Raw genomic sequence first — 22462 nt, forward strand, 5'->3', positions numbered from 1 at the left:
ATGTTTATGTTACCCTATATACTATCATTGTTATTCAGCATTATTTCTGGTTAAACGTAAGCGCAACCTATGTTGAACTAGAAACAAAAGCTGCAATAAAAGTCCAGCCTCAAGCCCGGCACAAACACTCAAAATTAGCGACAGTTACAGGAGATATTTTCTCATGAAAATAAGATTCTAACACACCTGTGTGAGCAATAATCTATCAGTTTGTAGGATTGAACACAGTACTTGGTATACAGCACTGTACTGCAGGGTTTATACATTCTGAATCACAACCCCAGAGAGGTCAAGAGAATCCTGCCTCACTGTTGATGCACTTCTGATTAGGTAGCCTTCTGCAAGACCCTCCTGTTCCATGTGAGTAATAGAGTGCAAAAGATCAAAGGTGGGTAAAGTGCAGAATGGAATAAGATGTTTTGTCCCTCTCTCTTTTATCACATACATTAAAAACAAGAGGCCCTACATTTGAGCCTAAGAACATTCGGGGTCGTATGGAACAAAATCACCAACACTGACCTCCAAGCGTCTTTTGTAACCATTATATTGAGGACTAAAAATAATTCTCTTCATATTAAACACTTGCATTTCTTCCAAAACACATTATTCTTACCTATCCCTTTCATTGTACACACACAGTAGATCATGTTTTCAGAATGAAATTAAATACACATCAAAGAATAGAAATGCATATTGTATAAGTACTTAACATTTTGCCAGCAGAGGTCTTCTAGCACCTCGAGAAATTCAATCCATCAAACGATGTGTTACAGTTTATGGGAAATTGTATGGATCAGATGCTGCCATTTTGTTAATTGCAGTATGTGGAAGACTATTTTTAAATATGCCTTTCAAGACACTGAACCATAATCTACGGGTACATTTTGCACTTTTAGGCTGTTATGATTTATCTCCTTGTGAACACAACCTGCCACTCTCAATCAAATTTGTGCCACAGTTCAATAGCAAATGTATGTAAATTTTTAACAAATAAATCTTACCAAGACAGTTAGAAGCATCAACTTGTTCTTTAAGAAAGTCAACACACATTTTCTTCACCGGCTCAATCTGATACTGGTTGGCTGCATCCAACAAAGACTGAACATTGTTGCTATTCACTGAAATTCTGAAAACAGAAAACATTTAGTGAACAGGGATGACAAATATATCTAGTCATTTCCTGCATAAACTTTTCATGTGGTACAAAATATTTCACTACTTAAATGCCTTACCTACAGTGCTTTTTGCGAATCAGTTTCGGATAAGCAAATCTTCTTCAAGTTCTACTCTCATACTATATGTGAAGCTCAGAAAGGCTAGACCGACATCACATTTAGCATGGGGGAGAGGAGGAAGATCAGGTGTAACTTTGTTGCTGCTCCCTTAGAGACTGTTGTTTCATGTTATTCAGGCGGGTGAATTTTCCTTACATCCCAACGATTCTGACACAGAGGCTAGCATGCTGAAACTAGTTACAAGACACTAGCCACTCTGGGAAAAAGGGGTTGAATAACGTGTTCTGGTAAGAAATCGGTTTTCAGTCCTTGTGCACGTGCCCACAGAGTTATTTAACTCTGCAAACATAGCTCAAGGTCTTTAGAGAGAATTAGATTTTTATTTAGAAGCTCTGATGACTACATGTTCTCATTTTCAAGGAGAAGCACTTCCATAAAGCAAAGGTGGATTTTATTTAATACATTAACACTATGTATTTAGGACTAATTTTCTGTATTATGGATTCACTATCCATGTTCCTGTCATTATTAACTTTAATTTATAGTGCACATGAACAAGTTACTTCATTTCATTAACGCTCTTTCTGGTGATTACTCTATCTAACCACAAATTCCTCACCTTGTGAAAATTTCTCAGGCTTCGGATAGGATCTGGAAACATTGAAACCAGAATTCCTCCAGGTCAGCAGTGGCATTGTGAATCCCCATGCCCAAGTAGTTTCACCGCAGAAGAAATGAATGGACCTGCATTAAAGAGACACCCATGTATGCGGACGTCATTTGCTTTAGGCTGTCGCCGCAACCAGATGCAGGGCCCATATGGAAAATTGGTATAAGAAGCCTGCACATCTCTAGATTTGGAACCTTATTGGATGAAAAAAAGTGTCCCAGTCATTGAACTGGGAGGGTCGGTGAGGAATCTGCAGTTAGATCAAGTATCCGCCAGAAAGATTATTGCCAAAGGTAAATATCTTGTTCTTCTGATGGATATTTCTAACATCAGGTTTTTCACCATGTGAATAGATACCATAGCAGTACCACCTAAGGCGGTAGGATTGTAAACTGGCCCAGATTTAAAAATAAACCTGCAGAACAGAATGGGAATAATGTCCCTCTCAACGGACCTCACATTAGAGGCAGTAGTACTTCGTGAAAGTATGCACTGACGGCCAGGTAGTCGCCGATCTGGTATAGTTAGCTCGAAAGCTTACCGGAGGCTACTTTTTAGCCTGCGAGTAACAGATTTTAATGTAGAGAGCAATCTATTTAGAGATAGTCCTTTTGTGTACTACCTTGCCTTTATTTGCCCCAAAGAATACAACAGAGAGCTGATCATCCACATATTCTTCCCGGGTACTATTGATGTAACAACTCAGTGCTCTCTGGGATTCAAAATGGAGTCTCTCTTCCTCCTTAGAGGGATGAAGAGGAGCAAAGAATGCTAGATGGGTGATAGCTTTCATGACATTAAAAGTAGTGACCCGCCCTGTAAGCGGACGCGTCCTGCTTTATTTGGCTGACCCTGAAAGGTCCGACCCGCGTTGTCTGGAGGTGCTTCAGGCCTTTGAGAATGTCTCGGGCCTGAGACTCAACCCGAGGAAGCCCACTCTGGTACCCCTCCATCCCTCGAAGGCTTGCTTCAACTGGCAGTCAAATTTCCCTTTGCGGAGGCAATCATTCAAATATCTCGGGAACTGGGTGGCTCTACTCCCGGAGTTGGAGTGGGCCCTTAACATTACACCCCTGATTGCGAAAGCCAAACAGGACCTCAAACAATGGCAATCTCTCCCCCTCAACCCCCTTGGACAGGGGGCACGTTTTAAAATGATGATTCTTCCCTGTTTCATATATATTTTACAGAATGTCACCTTCCACCTTCCGGGTAGTTGGCTCCAAGATTTTGATGGGATGCTTAACAAGTTCCTGTGGGGAGGAGGGAGATCACGTATAGCTTTGGCCGGCTGCCGGATTCCTCCTTTCGATGACGGTATGGGTGTGACAAATCTCCATCTCTACTACTTGGCCACCAGGCTTATTGTCGTCCATGATTGGTTTACTGGCGGCTGGTCTGACCCGGCCTACCGGACCGAGCTTCTTACCATGGACTTTCTGCAAATCCAAGGCTACTTGTACGGGACCCACATCCCACAAACTATTCCACCTATCACACAAAAGGGGTCCTGGTGGCCTGGCGCTCTGTCCTGCGCAAAACAGGATGGGATAAGAAACATACCCAACACACACCTCTGTGGCATGGCACGCAGCTGCGCGAAACAGCATCCCTTGAGGGCTTTCGGCAGTGGGACCTGTGCGACGTGATTGGGATTTCGGTGCTTGGAGATGTTTGGGTGGGTGATCATGTTAGTGCCTTCCCCAATCTGCACCAGCATCACTTCCTGCATACCGCCCAATTTTTCAGATACCTCCAACTCTGCCACGCCCCCTCTACACATATCACTCCAGGAACTTCGCTTCCTGTATTTAGCCCACTAGATGCTCAGGTTGTGATGCGGGCTTGGGTGGGGGTGGGGGGGGTCCTGATTATACTGCTCCCTCGTAAACAATGGCCCTACCACCTTAGATTCGTATGTGCCCGGTGGGAGGCTTGGGTGAGTCCCCTGGAGGAGGCGGACTGGCGCGGTGCCCGTATGGCACCTAAAACCCTGACGACTTCCTCTAAACTGCTCCTCATCCAACTTTATTACCTCCATATGGCTTCTCTCACTCCGGCGTGCCTACACAGGGCGGGACTGCGCCCCTCCCCAGAATGCACATGCTGCAGACATGCCCCGGCCGATTTCTATCACATGGTATGGTTATGCCCTGCCCTTGCTCCATTTTGGTCGGGTGTTGAGTTGGACCTTACGCAAGTTCTGGGGTCGCAAGTCCCTCACGATCCCATAAACCTTCCTCTGGGAGTTTTTGATGGCTTTGATGGATCTAGAGCGGATAAGCGGTTTTTTTGGAACGGTGGTGGCCAAACGAGACATCGCAGTGGCCTGGGCCCAAGCCAAACCCCCTACCGTAAGAAAGTGGCAACGGGGTTTGGATTGGTAGCCGTCTCAAGAAGAACCCCTCTTTGAGGCCAGGGGATGCCCCGAGACATTTCAGAAAATATGGGGCAAATGGTTGAATCTACTGTCCTGAGATGTGTGCATGTCCTTCCTCTTGTATCACTATACTGGTTTTTAAACGACATGACTACCTTACAATTTTTCGCTTATGATTGGGATTTTTGCTGTCAGCCGGGGATGGACTCTGACCTACTGTGTAATCGTAGGCTGTCTTTAATTTGTCTGTTTTTTTCAAATGCCAATAAAGTTGAATATCAAAAAAAAAAAAGGAGTGACCACTTCTGGGAGAAAAGAAGTTTATATCCTCAACGTCAATTTCTGTGGGAATAAAGTGGCGCATGGAAGATTGACAGAGCGAGTATGCAGTTCGCTCACACATCTCTTCGATGTTATGGTAATGAGAAATAACTGTCTTCAGCGTTAGAAGTCACAAAGGACAACTGTGCGGTGGTTCCAAAGGGATCAGCATTAAAAAGTGAGGACTAAATTCAAGCCCCACTAACACATCACAAAGCGTTTTGGCGGAAATAGGAGATTAAAATCACAACCGCAAAAACACTGAAAGAGCTCCCCAAGACGTGCTGCAATTGCATCTCGCCTCAGACTTATCCAGTTTAAATATTTACATTGTGCCTATTTTACCAGATACTGACTTTGGAGAGTGGGGCTGATAGATTCTCCAATGTGCCTGTGCTGTGGCAGTGAGGATGGAACGCTTCTGCACACAACTTGGGGTTGTACCACACTGGACAGGTTTTGTAGAGGAGTTACTCGCTGCTTATCAGAAGTGCTGGGTTGGGATATACCTCTCTCTCCTAAGCTTGTTTTATTGTATAGCACTGACCAAATTGGGGTAAACATCTACAAAAGACATTTATTATTCCTGGGCTTCACCTTAGCAAAAAGAGATATAGCGAGGGCATGGAAAGATCTGGCTCCGCCTAAATTAGGTGCCTGAAGGGCTGGCCTTGACTGGTGTAAGGGACAGGAACAGACTAATTTTAAAGCGCGGGGTGCCTGCAGAAGCACTTTAAAATATAGAAACGAGGGGCTGATTTCAGGGGTCTCCTACTCGAACCGAGCTCGCCACAAGCTGCAGAAGTTGAAAACATATAGGGATATATCACAGGACAATAATGTTGTTACACCGGATCATGACACACATGGATGGGCTTTCATGGGTATGACCAGGGGTTTGCTATATGGTACAAGACACAGTTGTTTGTAATGTTAGGGGCTGTCATTTACTGACCCAAATTGACTATTTCCTTGTATTCCAAATGCTATGTAGAAGTCACCTGCTCGGAAATTATTATACTGATTGATTTATACTTCTGCTCCTTTGTAACATATGAGATTGATTTATCAGATGACTCAATAAAAAATAGAGTTTAGGAATACACTGAAAAAGCTGATAAGTAGCCCTCACTAGTGCCAAAAGCAAGTCCTTGCTGGGCTAGGGAGAAAGTGAATAACAAAACTTCAAACAACTTTGCCTGTAATGTGTCAATTTGTAGGTTTCTGCATCAAGCCACAAATCTGTCTCAAAGACTGACGTACACTGACATTGTGGAGTGATGCCTCGCTACCAAGATGACATCAAGAACCTCAGGGGAGAGGTCAAAAGAAGTCAACTGCAAGGCTGAATCTCCAAGCATGGAGGTACAAATTCTGCAGACCCAAGTGCAATACCCTGCCCTTCTACCGCAACAGAAAATCCTCTTGAAGCGGCATCTTGATTGTAGGACAGATGCTCATGCCTAGAAGTTCAGAGTACCCCAATCTCCTGTCCCAATCCGATGATACTAGGATGACTTGGAACTGGTCATTCTGGATGAGCTTCAGAACTTTGGCAGGAGAGGAAGTGGTGGAAACAATGAGAGTTTCAAACTCTTCCGAAGAGTTCGAAAGCATCTCAAAGAGGGAGAAAGAGAGGGAGACTTTCAAAAGTTCAACATGCAAAAGTACTGACTTTGCATGTTTTCAGCAGTGGTGAAGGAACAGAGCCAGGTTTCTCTCATTTGTTGACCACACCCTGTGACACCCTAGGCATAACTGAATAGGATGCGCCCTCTCAGCTCGAGAGCAACGACCCCTTCACTCACTACTGTAAATCCCAGAAAGGGATTGATAATCCACTTGTTCCACCGTTGTTTAGGTGGTGTTTTAGTAAACACAATTCAATAGTAATTTTGATTATTTGGAATTTTAATTCGTCATAGAAATGCATAGAAGCATATCCTGGATAAATGATGCTTAAAACATGTGTTCACAACGGTGTATCCTTCATAATCAATACGTTCAATTGTCCCAATGCATTTCGGGCTATGCCCTTCTTAAAGGGATATGTTATCCTAAAAAGGAAAGGAGAATAATAACCCAAAAAATGAAATAAACAGAAATGGGGTCCATAGGCACAGAAGTAACAAGTTTTAACCTAGTAGATCAATGGAATTACAACTTTCTTAAATGTGGATAGAGAGAATTTGAAGATACATGGGTGGTACCAAAGTGCCTGCACTGAGTTTGGTGAAAATGCCATGCTTGCTTCATCATGGTACAATACAAAAAGTGGTCCCAATGGACAGTTCATCAACAGAAAAAATTACAATGATAAAGAAAACTTTGCTACCTTGAGGTACCTTGAGGCTACCTTGCTCTTATTGACTCACCTTGCAACATTGGAACACAAAGTATAGAGAAACAAATTGCAGTTTTGTCGACCAGAGGTTACCCAGTTAGGTCACCTCTTGTCGAAGGAGGGAAGAACGCTGACCATAGACAGAATTCAGGCTATCATAAACACACCTATTCCTCAGACGCAAAAGGACGTTAGGGCATTGATTGGCATGGCGTCCTATTGTCATTGGATCCCGAGTTTTCCACTTACTTTCAAACCGCTCCTTGCCCTTACACCAAAAGATACCCCATTTCCTTTGCCCTGGTCCTTTGACAGTCAAGATGCATTTCAGCAACTCCGAGCAGCGTTATGCTCTGCACCTGTATTGGGAACACCTGATTACACAAAACCATTTTCTCTTTATGTACACGAATGAAAAGGTTGCGCATTGTCTGTCCTACCACAGCCACACGGGGACAAACAACGCCCATGTGCATACTGATCTGCAGTTCTGGGCCCTGTGGCCAGGACACTCCCTGGTTGCCTGAAAGCTGTGGCAGCAACTGCCATTTCGATCAGACAATCAGTGGGACTTGTACTGGACCACAAACTGGTGGTTATTGTTCCCTATTCAGTTGATGTATTATTGAATCAAACTATGACACTACATTTGACGAGTGCTCATCTTACAGGGTACAAACTCACTTTGTTAGCACCACACATAACTCTTAAACAATGTCTGACTTCAAATCCAGCCACCTTGTTGCCCTTGCCTTCTGAACAGTCTAGTGATCTACACGATTGTATTTTCACCCCTGAAGAACAGACTAAAGGTCGAGTAGACCTTACTGATACTCCTTTGTCTGATGCCCAGGGTGAATTATATGTAGATGGGTCCTGCTTCAAGCTGCTTGATGGCACTACGACTGCAGCTTACGCTATAGCTAGGCTGCACACAGTTGTGGAGATGGCTCGAATCCCCTATAAGTCCGCACAGGCCGCGAAACTTATTGCACTCTTGAGAACTTGTGAGCTTAGGCAAGGACTGTCTGTAAATTTGTATACAGATAGCCAGTACACCTTTGGAGTTGCACATAACTTCGGATACTTGTGCCAGGAAAGAGGGTTCCTGACGTCACACGGAACAGGGATCCAACATGGAGAATTAAATCAGAAATTATTAACTGCCTTAACGCTACCAAAGCAGGTGGCTATTGTTAAGTGTAGTGCACACCAGAAAGTGGTAGATGATGGGGGAAGATGCAATGCTTTTGTAGACAGTACCGCAAAAGAAACAGCACATAGCCAACAAAAGAAAATGTATGTAATGTACTCCTATGAAGAAAAAAAATGTATCATGTCAATAGCAAAATCAGGGAGATTCAACAGATGGCAACAAAAGAGGAAAAAGAAAAATGGGAGAAGACAGGACTATTGAATAGTGAAAATTGTTGGAGAAGAGGGCCAGATGGGGACAGGTGGAAATTGCTCAGTTCCAATCTACTACAGTTTGTCACTATGGCACATTGTCTAGCACATGAAAGTGCAAAGAGTATAGACACACAGTTAAAGCAAGAATGGGAGCATCCAGATATAAGGAAAACAGTTTTACACCTTGTTAAACACTGTATGATATATTTGCAACACAATCTGGGGAAGGGAGTGGCAACCCCAAAAGGAGGGTTCTCTCTGCCTTGTGCGCCATTCGAAGTGCTGCAGAAGGATTTTATAGAACTGGAAAGGTGCAATAACCTTAGGTATGCCTTGGTCATAGTATGTGCCTTTAGTAAGTGGGTGGAGGCATATCCAACAAAAGATAATACTGCACTTACTACAGCTAAGATCCTTTTCCTTTTGAAGAAGCATTTCCTCCGGTTCGGAATCTGTAGAACGTTATGGAGTGATAATGGACCTCATGGGTATCACCCACGATCTTCTGGTTTGGTGTAACGCTATAATGAGACTTTGAAACTTAAACTAGCTAAGGTGCAGGCCTTGACAGTGCTTAAATGGCCTGATGCTTTGCCATTAGCCCTTATGTCCACTCGAGCAGTGACGCATAGCAAGTCTGGCCTTACACAGTATGAAGTGGTATTTGGGAGGCCAATGAATGTATCGGGTCCCCCACGTCCTAAGAAAATGAAAGAATTTGAGTACCCTATTTTATTAGATTACATGAAGGAACTTACAAGCAATCTCTCTTTGATTCATCCACAGGTGCGAGACTCACTTCCTGACAATCCTGAAGGTCCTGGGCATACGTTACAACCCGGTGACTGGTTCTAACGAAAACATTTCAGTGCTCGAAGAACTTGGAGGTTCGCTGGAAGGGGCCGGAACAGGTCCTTTTGGTGACGCGGACAGCAGCCCGAGTTACAAACAGAAGGAATTGGGTCCATGGCTCACACTAAAAAAGTGCCAGCCGATTTGACTCAAATTACAGAATCTGAGAACGCAGGAATTGCACACAATATTCTCAGCATCGAAGAAAAGACGGATCATAATTTTACCACACCTGAAGAATTGCTTTTTACTGATCAAACGACAGCTGGAAGAGAGAGGTACAATCTGAGACCTTGTATCATCCACTGAGCGAATACTTTGAAAGAGGGTGCGGCGAGTCTGGTCCGGTTAGGCGTCCTACTTGGCAGGAAACTCTGTTCTGCAGAGGCGGCCGAACTAGGTTTAGTGCGGTTTGTGGCGTGGATATCCTGAATCCGTGGAAGAACCCGAAATTTTGAACTAGGAATTGATTTGTGGTAAAAAAACATCCGTCATACAGTTTTTGAATGGAGAGAATTCGAGGGGTTTTTGTGCAGAGAACCCCTGACACTATCCGAGTGTTTATTAATTTACTTTGCCCAGGACTGGAAGTAGATTCAGTACTTTCCACTTTTTGGCCCAGTAACCACGTTAGACGCAAGATTGCAATTGTTTGTCTAGGCCCAGAGCTTCAGTTCCCTGACTTTTCCCCAACAGGATTTTATAGGGGACCCGAATTGCATCCTTTGAAAGAGGCAGTATATGGAACGATCCTTGAAGCTATAGGGGACGAATTAGTGGATGATTTTTCTTGAGTACCTGTTATATTGATTTCATTGCAACTAATGAACTACAAGCCTCCAATGATTTTTTCCTTTTTTTAGTTTGAACTTTGTTGAGGTGAACAAGTGTTGTTTGATTTAAATATTTGCTTTTTCTTTGAAAACTCCCGATTGACTGATATATGCATTGGACACAAATTATAGACAATACAATTAAGAACATCAGGGGATCAGCTGTTGCGCTAGCGGCATGGAGGCTGCCTCCTAGCCGCTGCCCGTGAGCGGTGCGCCCGGGACTCAGGTAGCGACGGTGCAGCCATGCATGGCAGCCTTGTCGGAGCCGGCAGTCAGATTCTCGCAGTTTGCCGCCGTCCGCTCGTACGTGTTCTTCTCCAAGGGCTCTCCAGGACCCTGCTGATCTTCTTCAACCTGGCCTGGAGGCTCCGCATCAACTTCCCCTACCTCTACGTCATTGTGTCCATGATGCTGAATGTCAGGCTGCAGGTGCATACAGAAATCCACTAATATGCCGAATCATTAGCTGTGTTATATAACTAATGAATTGCCCACTCTACATTCAAGTTTTATTTGTAAGTGTTCTAAATGCAATAGAAGATGGATGGAACAACCACAGCAGATATATCAATTGTGCACCTAAAGGAACATAAGGAAGACTGTATGACAAGTAAACAACAGTGTGAAACAAGTAATTATACAAGTGACAAAAATACTTGTGGACTGAATGCTGTTTCTGAACTTCAGGGTCTGGATGTTTCACTAACTAAGTTGGAAGTTGAATCCACTCATAGGTTACATCAAGAACTTTGTCCACCAGAGCTTGAAATTGCTGCTTTTAGGAAGCGATTGCCTTACATATTTAAGAAAAGGCTTAATTTGTTTCAAGAGAGTATAGCCAAACATTCAAAAAGATCTGGTCTGGAGGATTCCACAACTCCTTCTGTGCCTTCTACAAATGAAACTTTCAGTGAGATATTTTGTTACATCCATAGTTTTTCCATAACAGACTGGCTGGAGAGTGCTTACATATCGATGACTATGCTAAGGAGGTGGTATGATATAAAAGATAATTTTGTACAATTTGCACATTTCTGGCTTTCTGACGTACCATATCCTCAAATACTGAACCTGTTAGCTCTGGAAGTTGGGATTATGGAGGATGAGTTCTATTTCGCATTTCGTAAAGCCTTATATTCTGGTGTATTGAAGCTGCCTGATTTGCAGGAGAACTCAATGGAATACAAGAGCATGCTTTCCAATGTGAAAAACGCAACAACTGATCCTCAGATAACACAGGTTTTATTAGCAATGTGAGCGTATCCACTATCTAGTGTTTGCCATGCTGTAGTTCAGGTAAATACACAGTGCTATTGCTGCAAAGACTAAGAATGCATTTTTCTCATTCTGAAAAGAGAAATTAACGTTAATAGGAATATCAATGACTGGTTAAACTTGAATTGAAATTGGGACTTGATTATCATTCTTCTCTGTGTCTCAAGTAATCAAATATTATAGGATTTTTCTGAGCATGCCAGGTGAAATTACGTTTGTATAACACAAGGGTATTTAAAAAAAATATATTAACAAAATTCAGCACATTTAGTTCTTTTTTTAAGGGGTACTTTTGTATTATAAGGCATTTTATAAGGGATGCAAGTAGCAGAGATATTGTTCACCCCCACCGCCCCACTTCTGCACTGCATTATTTCTGCCTATAAAATAGCACCTTCGCATGAGCACCCTGTTTATTCTGCATGATAATTTTCCCACTTTGACTATTCCTGAACTTTTTTAGTCATACTGGTTTAGGAGTATATATCATGTTGATGGTGGACAGTTCAGAATTGTGATTTGTTAGTGCAGATATTTGAAGCAGTGCACATACCTGACAACTACTTTTGAGATGAAATGTCGTTCTGTGTAAAAGATACAAGTTAGACAATACTTTTATTTTTAACTGTAATTGGAATGCCCAGCATTAATATACAGCTAATCTAAGAAAAGAGTACTGCCATGAGGGCTTTTAATATGAATGTTTGGCCAACAGTTCACTATAATCTTTCTAACATTTTACACAACATTCATTATATTTGATGAAACTGAAAAGGAATTTTATTTCTGGATTAAATGCGAAGCAAGCTCTTTTCCGCACTCCGGTTTTCCCAACATTTAAGTTTGAACCCAATGTTTTACGAAAAATAAATTTGTAGGTAAGAACATTATTGGTTTTTGGTCGCTAAATATGGAAGAAGAACACCAGGATTTTAAACACCTCACCTCACATATTTAGCAGCAAGTTTAATTAGTGGTATAGGAATTTGTGTCATATCTTGGTTTTAACATGTAAAATATCCTGTGCATATGTTTGTATCTCCAACCCCCACCCCGTCTGAACCTTACCATTTTACACTGTCACCGTTAGATTAAAAACATAGACTCGCCTACAAGAATAATTCATTTATTCGAATGTTACATTACACCCATAGCATTACGAATATTTCTAATGGTTGGGTTTGCTGCCAGCACACCAGGGTGCAGGGGGAACACCTCTTATCCCGCTCCCATTCTCCCACAATGGTTCTTGTTGTGCTTTGTTTGCACTTTCCAGTGCTGATGTAGGGGGTCTTATTAGGAAACTGAATAAAGTATATCATCCAAAAGATGATGGAGATCCGAAAGCAAAGGGAACGGATTGGGAAATGGGGGAATATGCCAGAGGTACCACACAGACTAAATTAGAGAAATAATTCCCCATTATAACGGTAACAGACACACGAGCTCCCCTATGTGTGAAAAGTTGTGGTCACATTTTTTGTAGGTAATAGTGATTATGACACTGTATTGGCTATAACAGGTCCGGCACTTAGTAGTTTTCTAGTGTCTTATAATACATATTTTATTTGTGGGAATAAGGGTTATTTCTATCTACCTCCTGGATGGTCAGGGATATGTTATGTATCTTTTCTCCTTCCCTCTGTTTATTTTGCTCCAGCTTCTCATCATAAGACTGGACTATCAACCCTCAATCCTTTATTAGCCGGGACCAAGAGAATTATAGATATTAAAGCAGTGGATCAGACGGATACCTCATTGCAAGAATATGTTGAAGTAAACCTGGGTATGTTCTTCTTTGTTGGACCACCTCTCAACAGTAGGAACATGCGAAGATTCACTAGAGTAGTTGAAGCAGTAGTTAATCAGAAAACAGCAGCTCTAGGTAACATCACTGAGGAACTCCAGGCAGCAAGACTTGTAGTTTTGCAGAACCGTATGGTTCTAGATGTGATTCTTGCAGATCGTGGAGGTGCATGCCGAATTATCGGCGCCAGTTGTTGTGTTTATATACCAGACAACGTGCCTATCGTTTATCAGGCCATTTCTAAATTGCATAAGATAGCGGCTGAGATACACCAAGACACTGGAACATGGACCTGGTTTGGTTGGTTCTGGAGCATTCTTATGTCATGGGGATGGAAATTACTTCTTATAGCAGCCTGTATAGTAGGTACTATTCTAAGATGTTTTCTTTGTATTCAATGTATGCCTATTATATGCCCCCTCTGTACTTCTTTATGCATGCCCTGTATCCCTAAGAAAGTGGATATTCGTGATACTAATAAGCAGTTTATGCTTCAGCAACAAATAGATGAATTTATGAAAATAGACATGCAAAGTTTGTAAGATGCAGAGAGAGCAACTTTGACAGTTGCAGTATAATGTTGATTTAGGTTTTTACTCTTCATGTATTTGGTAATTGAAAAGTTTTTAAATATATATTTGAAATACATATACATAAAAATGTATTTAGTAGAGGCTAAAAGGAGGGACTGTTAAATGCTAAAAAATAGTATTCTGTTAACTTAGCCTCTGCTTCCAGCCATTTTGCCCACCAGCCCCATTTTGTGTTCCTACAGAGACCTTCTAAGTTAGAAATTGCGTGTTCACTGAAAGCTAGTCACACTGATAACGTTTGCGTGTCAACAGGAGAGCAACTGCACAACAATTCCAGGCAAAAAGAAATATTGAGGTATTAATATGTCGATCCTTCATCAGATGTGCAATAACAATACTCTCCAGACAAAAGAAAAAAGAACCGAAAAAGGGAGTTCTAGGGGGTGGTGAGGAGGCCTGAATTCCTAAGGGCCATAAAAGTGTCTAGGCATCCATTATGATTTGCAAACAATATCTCATCTCCTTCACTGCCAATATGAACATTTTGGAAGAATGGTGGAATAGGGGCTGGGAGGTAAGTAAGTAAGACAATATTCCAACCATGGAGGAGAGAGTGTGGCCTTACGCAGACCATTCAAATAAATAAGAGAAATACACTATTGCAGAAAGGACTAGACTCAGCTTTCTTTTGCCACTTTTTATGTTTATCAGTGTTCCATCCAGAGAGGAAGACAGAAAAACGGAAGCCCATCTTTACAACACTAAATTTAGCAACATTTATCCACAGCTGTTTATATACTGCTTTCTGATTTGACAAACAACCATACTGCCCCAAAACACTTGAACTTCTTTGTTCAAGAACCTATAGAAAAGAGAGCAAGTCCATCAAGTTATTTGTACTTCATTGAGCTATATGTGGTACATCAGAAAAAAGAACGAACGATCATCAATAACTTAAAAGCAGCAACAAAGATACAGCTCTCACTTGGGAAAACATTGTGTGGGACCAAGGAGGTGCTTGTATCTGCAGTGATACAGCAGCTGCAAAAATCAAGAGGTCCACTTTTACAGCTTTTACTCAAGGTGCAATGAGGGAGTCTTGTAAATTTGAGTAGAGGAAGGTGGATGGAGACATGATTAGCCCATCATAATCCAGATGGATTGTAGTGACGACAATAAAGGACTACCTGGAAATAGTGGTACCCACAGGTATAGAGAGGTGCTTCTGGCTCCTGCCAGAGCCCTGTTACAGCAAACAGAGGACATGGGACTGTGCCAACTGCTCTGCAGGTGTGTGGTTCAGCAGTAAAGATGCTCAAGCATCCAAACACAGAGACCCACAATGGCAAGGAAGTATATTTCTGTCTGAACCCTCCCCTTATGCTAACAGGCATATAGGGACATAGGTTGGCAAAAATCAGCCTGGGCTGGGTGAGGAGACTGCCTGACCCATAATGGACAGACGGAGGACTATTTATTCAATAGTCAGACATCTTACAGTGGAAGAGTGAATATTGTTTGAATGGGGACCCCAAATGATTTAAAGTGTTTCAAGGAGACAAACAACGTTCTTAGCTTTACAACACAGATCACTGCCTATAAAGAGACCAGTGTACTGCTAAAAGCAAAGTAAAGTAACATGTCGTAAACCATGTGGCTAGGAGTGTAGGCACAAAATAACATGGACAAGTCCCTAACGGGTTATGGTCATTGTTGGTGACCTACACCTTAATCGGGGAACGCAGACAGCCAGTGGTTGTTTGTAGAAGACCCCTCACCCACCTTCCTAGTACGTGTCATGTTTCATCATCGAGGTCCCAGCTGGATTGCCGAGTGCAATCCATCTGTGCTTCAAAGCCTGATTTACAGCGGAGCGGGTTTTTTGTGGAAAGTGAAGTGCTATGTGAAATGTGAATAAATGATAAAAATGTCGCTTGGAAATGCCCTTGTAAACGTTTTAATGGAAGGGTCCTAGGACATGATTAAAAACATAGATAGGATACTGGCGAGGTAAAAATGTGCCTCAATGTACCTAAAGAGTGTAGGTCAACTAGTTTCAGCCTTGTGCGGTATTCGTGAGGCTTTCGTCAGGGCCATAAATGTGAGTGTGTCCAAAAATCTAGGAGGCCACTCAGGTGTATATATCAACGCACGCCCAAAAGTGTGTAGTGAGTGTGGTGGGTTCAAGTTAACTTACAGATCCATCGCAATGAGTATCTGAAAAGGAAAAATACGGAAGACACACCTATTTATCAACAGGTTGCTTGTATCATGCATGTCTTATGCTTCTGCACTCCACCATGCATAGGGCTGCTCTGCAAATAGCAAACCTATGATATGAAAGCATCATGCATGTGACTGGATGTGGGCATGCATGATGACTATCTAGTAAATGACCATGCGTGGCTACAATGTGCCGTAAGAGCACACATTAACGTTTTTATCATGGCCCTAGTATGATAAAATTGATAACATAACATTGAAGCTGTTATGCAAAGTGTGACACAGGCACGTACTATCAATGATTGTGATGGGCTATAGTGGCAAAGGTGTCGCGTTAGGGTACATGTGGTTGCCTAGAGTCAAAAACAATAGGTTATCTGGTGACATTTGCTGCATGTGATCTGGTGAAAACCAAAAGAAAATACAGCAAAACATGGCTAGTAACTCACGAGACAGACTCACAGACATGACATAAATGTGGCTTACTTAACCTCTGTGTGTATACTGATCCATGGATCCTATCATACAGGGGAGATTCCTGTATTGAGACCCTGGGGGAAGTGAATAAATGCGGTGAAGAGCATTTGGAGAACCGCGCTTTAGACTCTCTGTTATGCTGGGCGCTGCAACTTACTTCGTCTTTGGATAGCATCTGCTGTAACCTACGGTGTGGACAGGATCCCGCCGGCATGGCGTTCATGGCGTGTGCTCAAACAAGTAGTTTCCTCAAAAGAGTGTGGTTACAGGGTGGAGGGCGTGGGCACGTCATTGGGCATGCGACGTGATGGAAACGAGCACTAGAACGGCAACAACAGTTCCCGCTGTGTCCGTGATGGCGCACTGACGCCCAGGGAGTGAGTCGTGGTGCTTAGCGCATGCGGGATACCGGCGACGATGCCTCTCTACTGTGTTGTGACAGGCCAGTATGGGAAATTTCGAATGCGAGGAGTGTAGGCAAATATAAATGCATCACAGCAGGAATTGTTGAAATGGTGAATGCTGGTATTCTTGATCCATATGTTTTCAAACTAGGAATACGAAATGGTCCATTTTTCCCAACTGATGGCACAAATACATAGTAGGGATGTCTGCACCAATATTAATGCTATTGGAAATGATTTTATGCTTATCACATGACAGTTCAAAGAATGTAACCTTTTTGACCAGTAGAACACCAAACAGAATGATTACTAAAGCATACTCACCAACATCCCTTTAAAAACATCAAGAGTACTAACTCAATCCCTGCATCGAGATTCCCTGCTGCTACATGAGACTAGTTAGGCTCATACCTGGGCATCACTCTGACACAGTGTCCAGTGCACTTCCAACAACTCAAGCCTACTCAACGTTGGTACTTTGCCCTACTTTACAAATGTATACTATACATGAACACCTACAGTTTTCTTCAGTAATTTCTTTGTCTGGGCATACAATTTATTGTTTGTTAAGGCATCAATGTAAGTTTGTAGTCCACTACTTTCCCCTAGAGAAAATGGTGACTGTTCAACCTGTGAAGACTCAAACGATCAAAATGAGTAACCTGGGTCAAAATAGAACATAGTGAGAACATAAACCCTGAGACAATAGTATACCCCACAGACAATGCCCAGCAATCAATGTTTACTACGGGACCCATTGAATGCATTCAAAGGCAGCAATAACCGCTGCCGCAGATGTTAGGCCTATGTTATGATAGGTTCTTTGCACTTGCACATAATGATTAAGGAAAAAAGGGCAATACTGTTGTATATCATTGGCAAAGAGGCTGTAGAGTTAACATACATAGGCAAAACCATTTTTAAGTAAAAGAAGAAGGTGCAGATGGGGTTACATGAGGAAGATTATGATGCAACTACCTGGCAGTATAAGCAAACTCCACAAGCTGTTCTATAATGTCAGGCTCGGCATCCTTCAACTCCACTTCAAAGGACTTAGATTCCAACATGTTTGCTAAAACAAAGGAAATAGTATTGAGAATGATTGTTTGCAGCAGACTCATTAAGCTGAATAAAGGAATAATAAGATTTTGCAAGATTCATACCACAAAACGAAAATAGCTTGGCATGGACAACAGAAACTGAAACCTTACTTCAACAGATGCATTTTAGGAGTCATCTGAAATGTAAAGTGGTCTTAGGTACTTTGTTTTGAAAACTTGATCTGGCTGAATGACAGATTGACACCAGAATATGACAGCTGTATGATCTTAACTTTAGTTTCACAGAAAGCACAGGAGATGTATGTATTTACTGGAATTTTAGTAGGTTTCAGAAAAGGGTCAAAGGTTCTGGGTGTCAAATGTACTTAGTAAACGTATTCTATTGTAATAAAGGAAACGTAGGTTAATGTATGGAACACGCCATGACTCCATGATGAAAAGAAACAAGTAAGAATGTCGGGCACGGGGTATATGCCAATGCAATATAGAATTGTCAGCAAGAAGAGAAAATATACTTTAAGAATAAATAAATCTCATACCTAATTCCAGAGACCTACCACAAAAAGTCAAATAACTTTCCCATGAATTAGTGCAATTTCTACCATCTACCAACTAATGAGAGAAGAATTCACTGAAGAATAAGTGACATACCTCCAGATTCATCATTGACATGTTTTGCGAGTCCTTAATAGCGATTTTTAAGGAATCGCTATTAAAGACTCACAAAACGGGATTCATGTAGAAATCGCAATATTTTTTGCGATTTCTACAGCTTCCTTATTTGCGATTCGCTAATTGCGAATCGCAAATAAGGAATGGCTTCCCCATTCATTCCTATGGGCCTAAAGGCCCGTAGGAATGAATGGGGAGTCATTCCTTATTTGCGATTAGCAATTAGTGAATCGCAAATAAGGAAGCGATTTCAAGGGTGCCAGGGTGTCCAAAGGACACCCTGTAGCACCCCTGAAATGGTAATGTACACTGGTGTTGCGCACACACATGTCCAAAGGACATGTGTGTGTGTAACATACAACTTAGAAAAATGCACTAAAGTGCATTTTGCTAGGTTTTCGCTATTTACCACGTAGTCAGACTTCGCGGTAAATAGCGGCCCCAGATTGCAAATTCGCAAATTTAAAATGGTTAATGAATTGCATTTAAGGGATCTCAAATTGAGATTCCTTAAATGCAATTATTCGCAATTTAGCGATTTCTAAAAATGCGATTTTTGCATTTAGGATGATGAATCCCAAATGCAAAAATAGCGCTCGCAAAGGGCCAGATTCTCAGAATCTGACCCTTTGCGAGCCATTTTGGCCTTGATGAATCTGGCTGATAGTCTCTTGATCCTAAATAAAACAGTATGGTATCACTCCTCCCACCCACTCCTTAACTTTAAAAAGCATATAACACATAAAAACACAAAGCATTCCCAGAAACTTAAACTCTTACTCAGCTGTAGGAAAGTTTGGATTTTGTTGCAGTGTATGTCATGCCTCCTCCCCAGGATGGGCTTGGTCCACAAAGGGGAAGCTTCAAAAGCCTGCCGCCCTTGTAATCTGTCCCCACCTTTTGCTTCCCTCAGCAATTGGCTCCCACCAGTTTTGACCCCCACTTTGGGCGGGAGAATCGGTGGGAAAACAGAGTTAGGAAGAGAGGTGTACCCACCTTTGCCAACCCCACTCCTCAGGTGGGGAGGCGAGGTGAAACACACATCTCTGTCCCCTCCATCTTGAAAATGAGGGGACCCAGCCAATTAGAAAGAGGCTCATGTCCCCCTCCCACTGGAGGGTGGCATAATAAGGGGTGTACTCACCCCAAGGAAGGGACCTTTTGGTCCTAACCTGCACACCCCTGTAACGCCCCTGAATGTAGTATCTAGGGGCGTCCCCGAACTATGCTTCCTCAGATACCTGCAACCTACGAAGAAGGATGGAAGAAGTTATGTTATGTTATGTTTAGGTCTCTTCTATAGCGCACGGCTACCCCGAGGGGTGTCCCGGCGCTTTGGCAAAGAGAACTGCAGCGGAGAACACAACACAACTGCTCGCGGAGGCCGGAGGAAGAAATCATACTGAGAAGAGCCAAGTTTTCAGCTCCTTTCTGAAAGAAAGGAGACTGTTTGACTTTCTTAAGAAAACAGGTAGCTCATTCCAGCAACGCGGGACCAAGTAGCGGAAAGAACGCCCTCCAATCCGGGCGAGTTTAATAGAAGGAACAACAGCTTTGGCCAGCAAGGCCGACCGCAGAGTCCTCCTCGGGACATAGAAAGCCAAGCGCTTCCCCAGATACTTAGGGCCAATCGCATGGAGGGCCTTGAAAGCCAAGGTCAAAACCTTGAAGGTGATTCTTTGAGCAATGGGCAACCAATGCAGTCTCTTTAGCAGTTCCGAGGCTCTTGCCCTGCGTGGGAGACCAAAAATGGCTCTTGCAGCCGAGTTCTGTACAGTCTGCAAATGGGCCAGCAGATATTTAGGCAGCCCGAGATACAGGGCATTCGCGTAGTCGAGTCGCGAGCCAATTAGAGACTGCACAATGATTTTTTTGTGTTGCAAAGACAGCAAAGGAAGAAACTTCCGAAGCATTTTCAAAATGCCGAAACATTTCCCTGTCAGACCGATAATTTGGGGTCCGAAAGAGAGGCCGTCATCACACTGCACACCAAGGTTTTTGGCTTTCACAGAGGGCACATCAGGCGGAAACATGTCCTGCGGCCACCAAGTCTTCCAACTGGGAGCCGGCGGACATCCGAAAAAAAGCAACTCCGACTTATTGGAGTTGCATTTCAGACTGTTCCGCCGAAACCAGTCGAAGACCGCACCCAGCCATTCCCTGATCAGACCACCATCAAAAGCCTCTCCCTTCTTAAAAGTAAAAAGGAGCTGGGTGTCATCAGCATAGGATATGATCCGGGCACCGAAGGACTCCGCAACCGCCGCCAGAGGGGCCACATAGATATTGAAGAGGGTGGGGCTCAGGATAGACCCCTGAGGAACCCCCCACCTCTAGCGGCGGCAATTCCGCGGAGAATGGTGGTGCCCAGACCACTTGTCCACGGCCGGTCAGAAAGGATTTAAACCAGTTCCACACCGTCCCACGAAGGCCGATCTCCCAGAGTCTAGAAAGGAGACCGACATGGGGGACGGTGTCAAACGCCGCCGACAAGTCCAGCATAACCAAAATAGCCTTCCCCCCAGATCAAGCGTCTCCCTGATGGCATCGGTGATCTCGAGCAAAGCTGTCTCCGTGCTATAATTAGCCCGGAAGCCCGACTGAGAATCATGCAAGATGTTATTGCTCTCTATGAAGCTGGAAATAGTGAGCTGTACATGTTTCTCGATCACCTTTGCCAGGGCAGGGAGAAGGGAGATCGGCCTATAGTTAGCATGGACAAGCGGATCCAACGTGGGCTTTTTGAGTAGTGGCAGGATCAGGGCATGTTTCCAGGCAGAAGGAACTTCGCCCGATGTCAGGGAGAGATTAAGCAGCGGATTAAGCAAGCTGTTAATTGCAGGCGCTATTTTTCCTAGACATTTCGCTGGGCAAGGATCCAACGGCGAGCCTGATTGAAGCCGGGAGAGAAGATCAAGAGAGGAGGTAGCGGATAAGGAAGGGAAGTCCGAAAGGACTGGACTCTTCTCATCAGGTGGCGAGAGAAGGGTGGCCTGTAGGCCAGCAGATGGACAAGAGCCAGTGCCAGGGAAAGTGTTCTGAATGGACTTGATTTTATTTATAAAGAAGTCCCCAAGCTGGCTAATCCAGACTGCGGAGTGAGAATGGGAGGGCGAACTCGATGGGGGGGAGACAAACTCCTTTACTATCCGAAAGAGTTCTTTACTCCTATTTTCCGCCTCATCGATTCTGCGCTCCAGGTAAACTTTTTTTCCCTCGGAAATCTGCTTATGATAGATCCTGATCGCATCCCGATATTTAGATTTATCGTCCGGATCATACTTACGCCGCCACATTCTCTCAGCTTTCTTGCAATCTTGGCGCATTATCCCAGGCGAAGGGGTAAACCAAGGGGCCGAAACATGTCTGGCCACAGATTTAACTGGCTTCCCCGGGGCAACCTCATCAAATCTAGCTGCCAGCCACTTCTGGACAGAATCTAAATTTTCCTCCAAATTGCCTGAGAGCCGACAGGGATGACAACGAAGGGCATCGGACAGCATTTCCGCCGTAACTTGATGAAATGGCCGCCCCATCCGTTTCACCTCCTTCAGAAGTCTAGAACCAGTCAAGGCGGAAGAAAAAATGCAAAAGTCAATTAAAAAATGGTCTGTCCATAGCACAGGACGCGGCAAAGATACTTCAATCAACCTGGTCGAGAGAATCTGATCAATAGTATGGCCTTTGATGTGAGTGGGGCTAGTAATATAAGAGATCAGCCCTAAAGGAGCAACAATATCCTGCAATTTAATGGTATCGGGATCCGCTAAATTGTCCATATGGACATTCAGATCCCCCAACAGGATGCAGTGCTCCGATCTGAGGCAAGGCACCGATAGTGCCGCCTGCAGATCATCAAAGAAAGAGCCAAAGGGCCCAGGAGCTCTGTAGATAAGGATCCCAGTGCACGTTTGACAAGGAGATAGCCCAAGGGTAAAACCTAAGGCTTCACAACCGGTGAT

The 22462-nt window shown here is 43.3% G+C and overlaps 1 protein-coding gene and 1 pseudogene across 2 annotated transcripts in view; one reads left to right on the forward strand and one right to left on the reverse strand.

The window, feature by feature from the left end:
• KLHL7 (kelch like family member 7) overlaps positions 1-22462 on the reverse strand; it is a 255900-nt gene that overhangs the window by 194177 nt on the left and 39261 nt on the right. For both annotated transcript variants that reach the window (XM_078663561.1, XM_078663560.1), the window contains exons 3-4: positions 17746-17839; positions 1002-1126 (exon numbers count right to left, since the gene is read on the reverse strand). In XM_078663561.1, coding sequence (XP_078519687.1) covers positions 1002-1126; positions 17746-17839 — 219 coding nt within the window. The remainder of the gene's footprint in view (positions 1-1001; positions 1127-17745; positions 17840-22462) is intronic.
• On the forward strand, positions 10296-10498 carry LOC144785271 (small integral membrane protein 10-like protein 3 pseudogene; annotated as a pseudogene).

Source organism: Lissotriton helveticus, chromosome 10 (genome assembly GCF_964261635.1).
Source record: "Lissotriton helveticus chromosome 10, aLisHel1.1, whole genome shotgun sequence".
Lineage (NCBI taxonomy): Eukaryota > Metazoa > Chordata > Amphibia > Caudata > Salamandridae > Lissotriton > Lissotriton helveticus.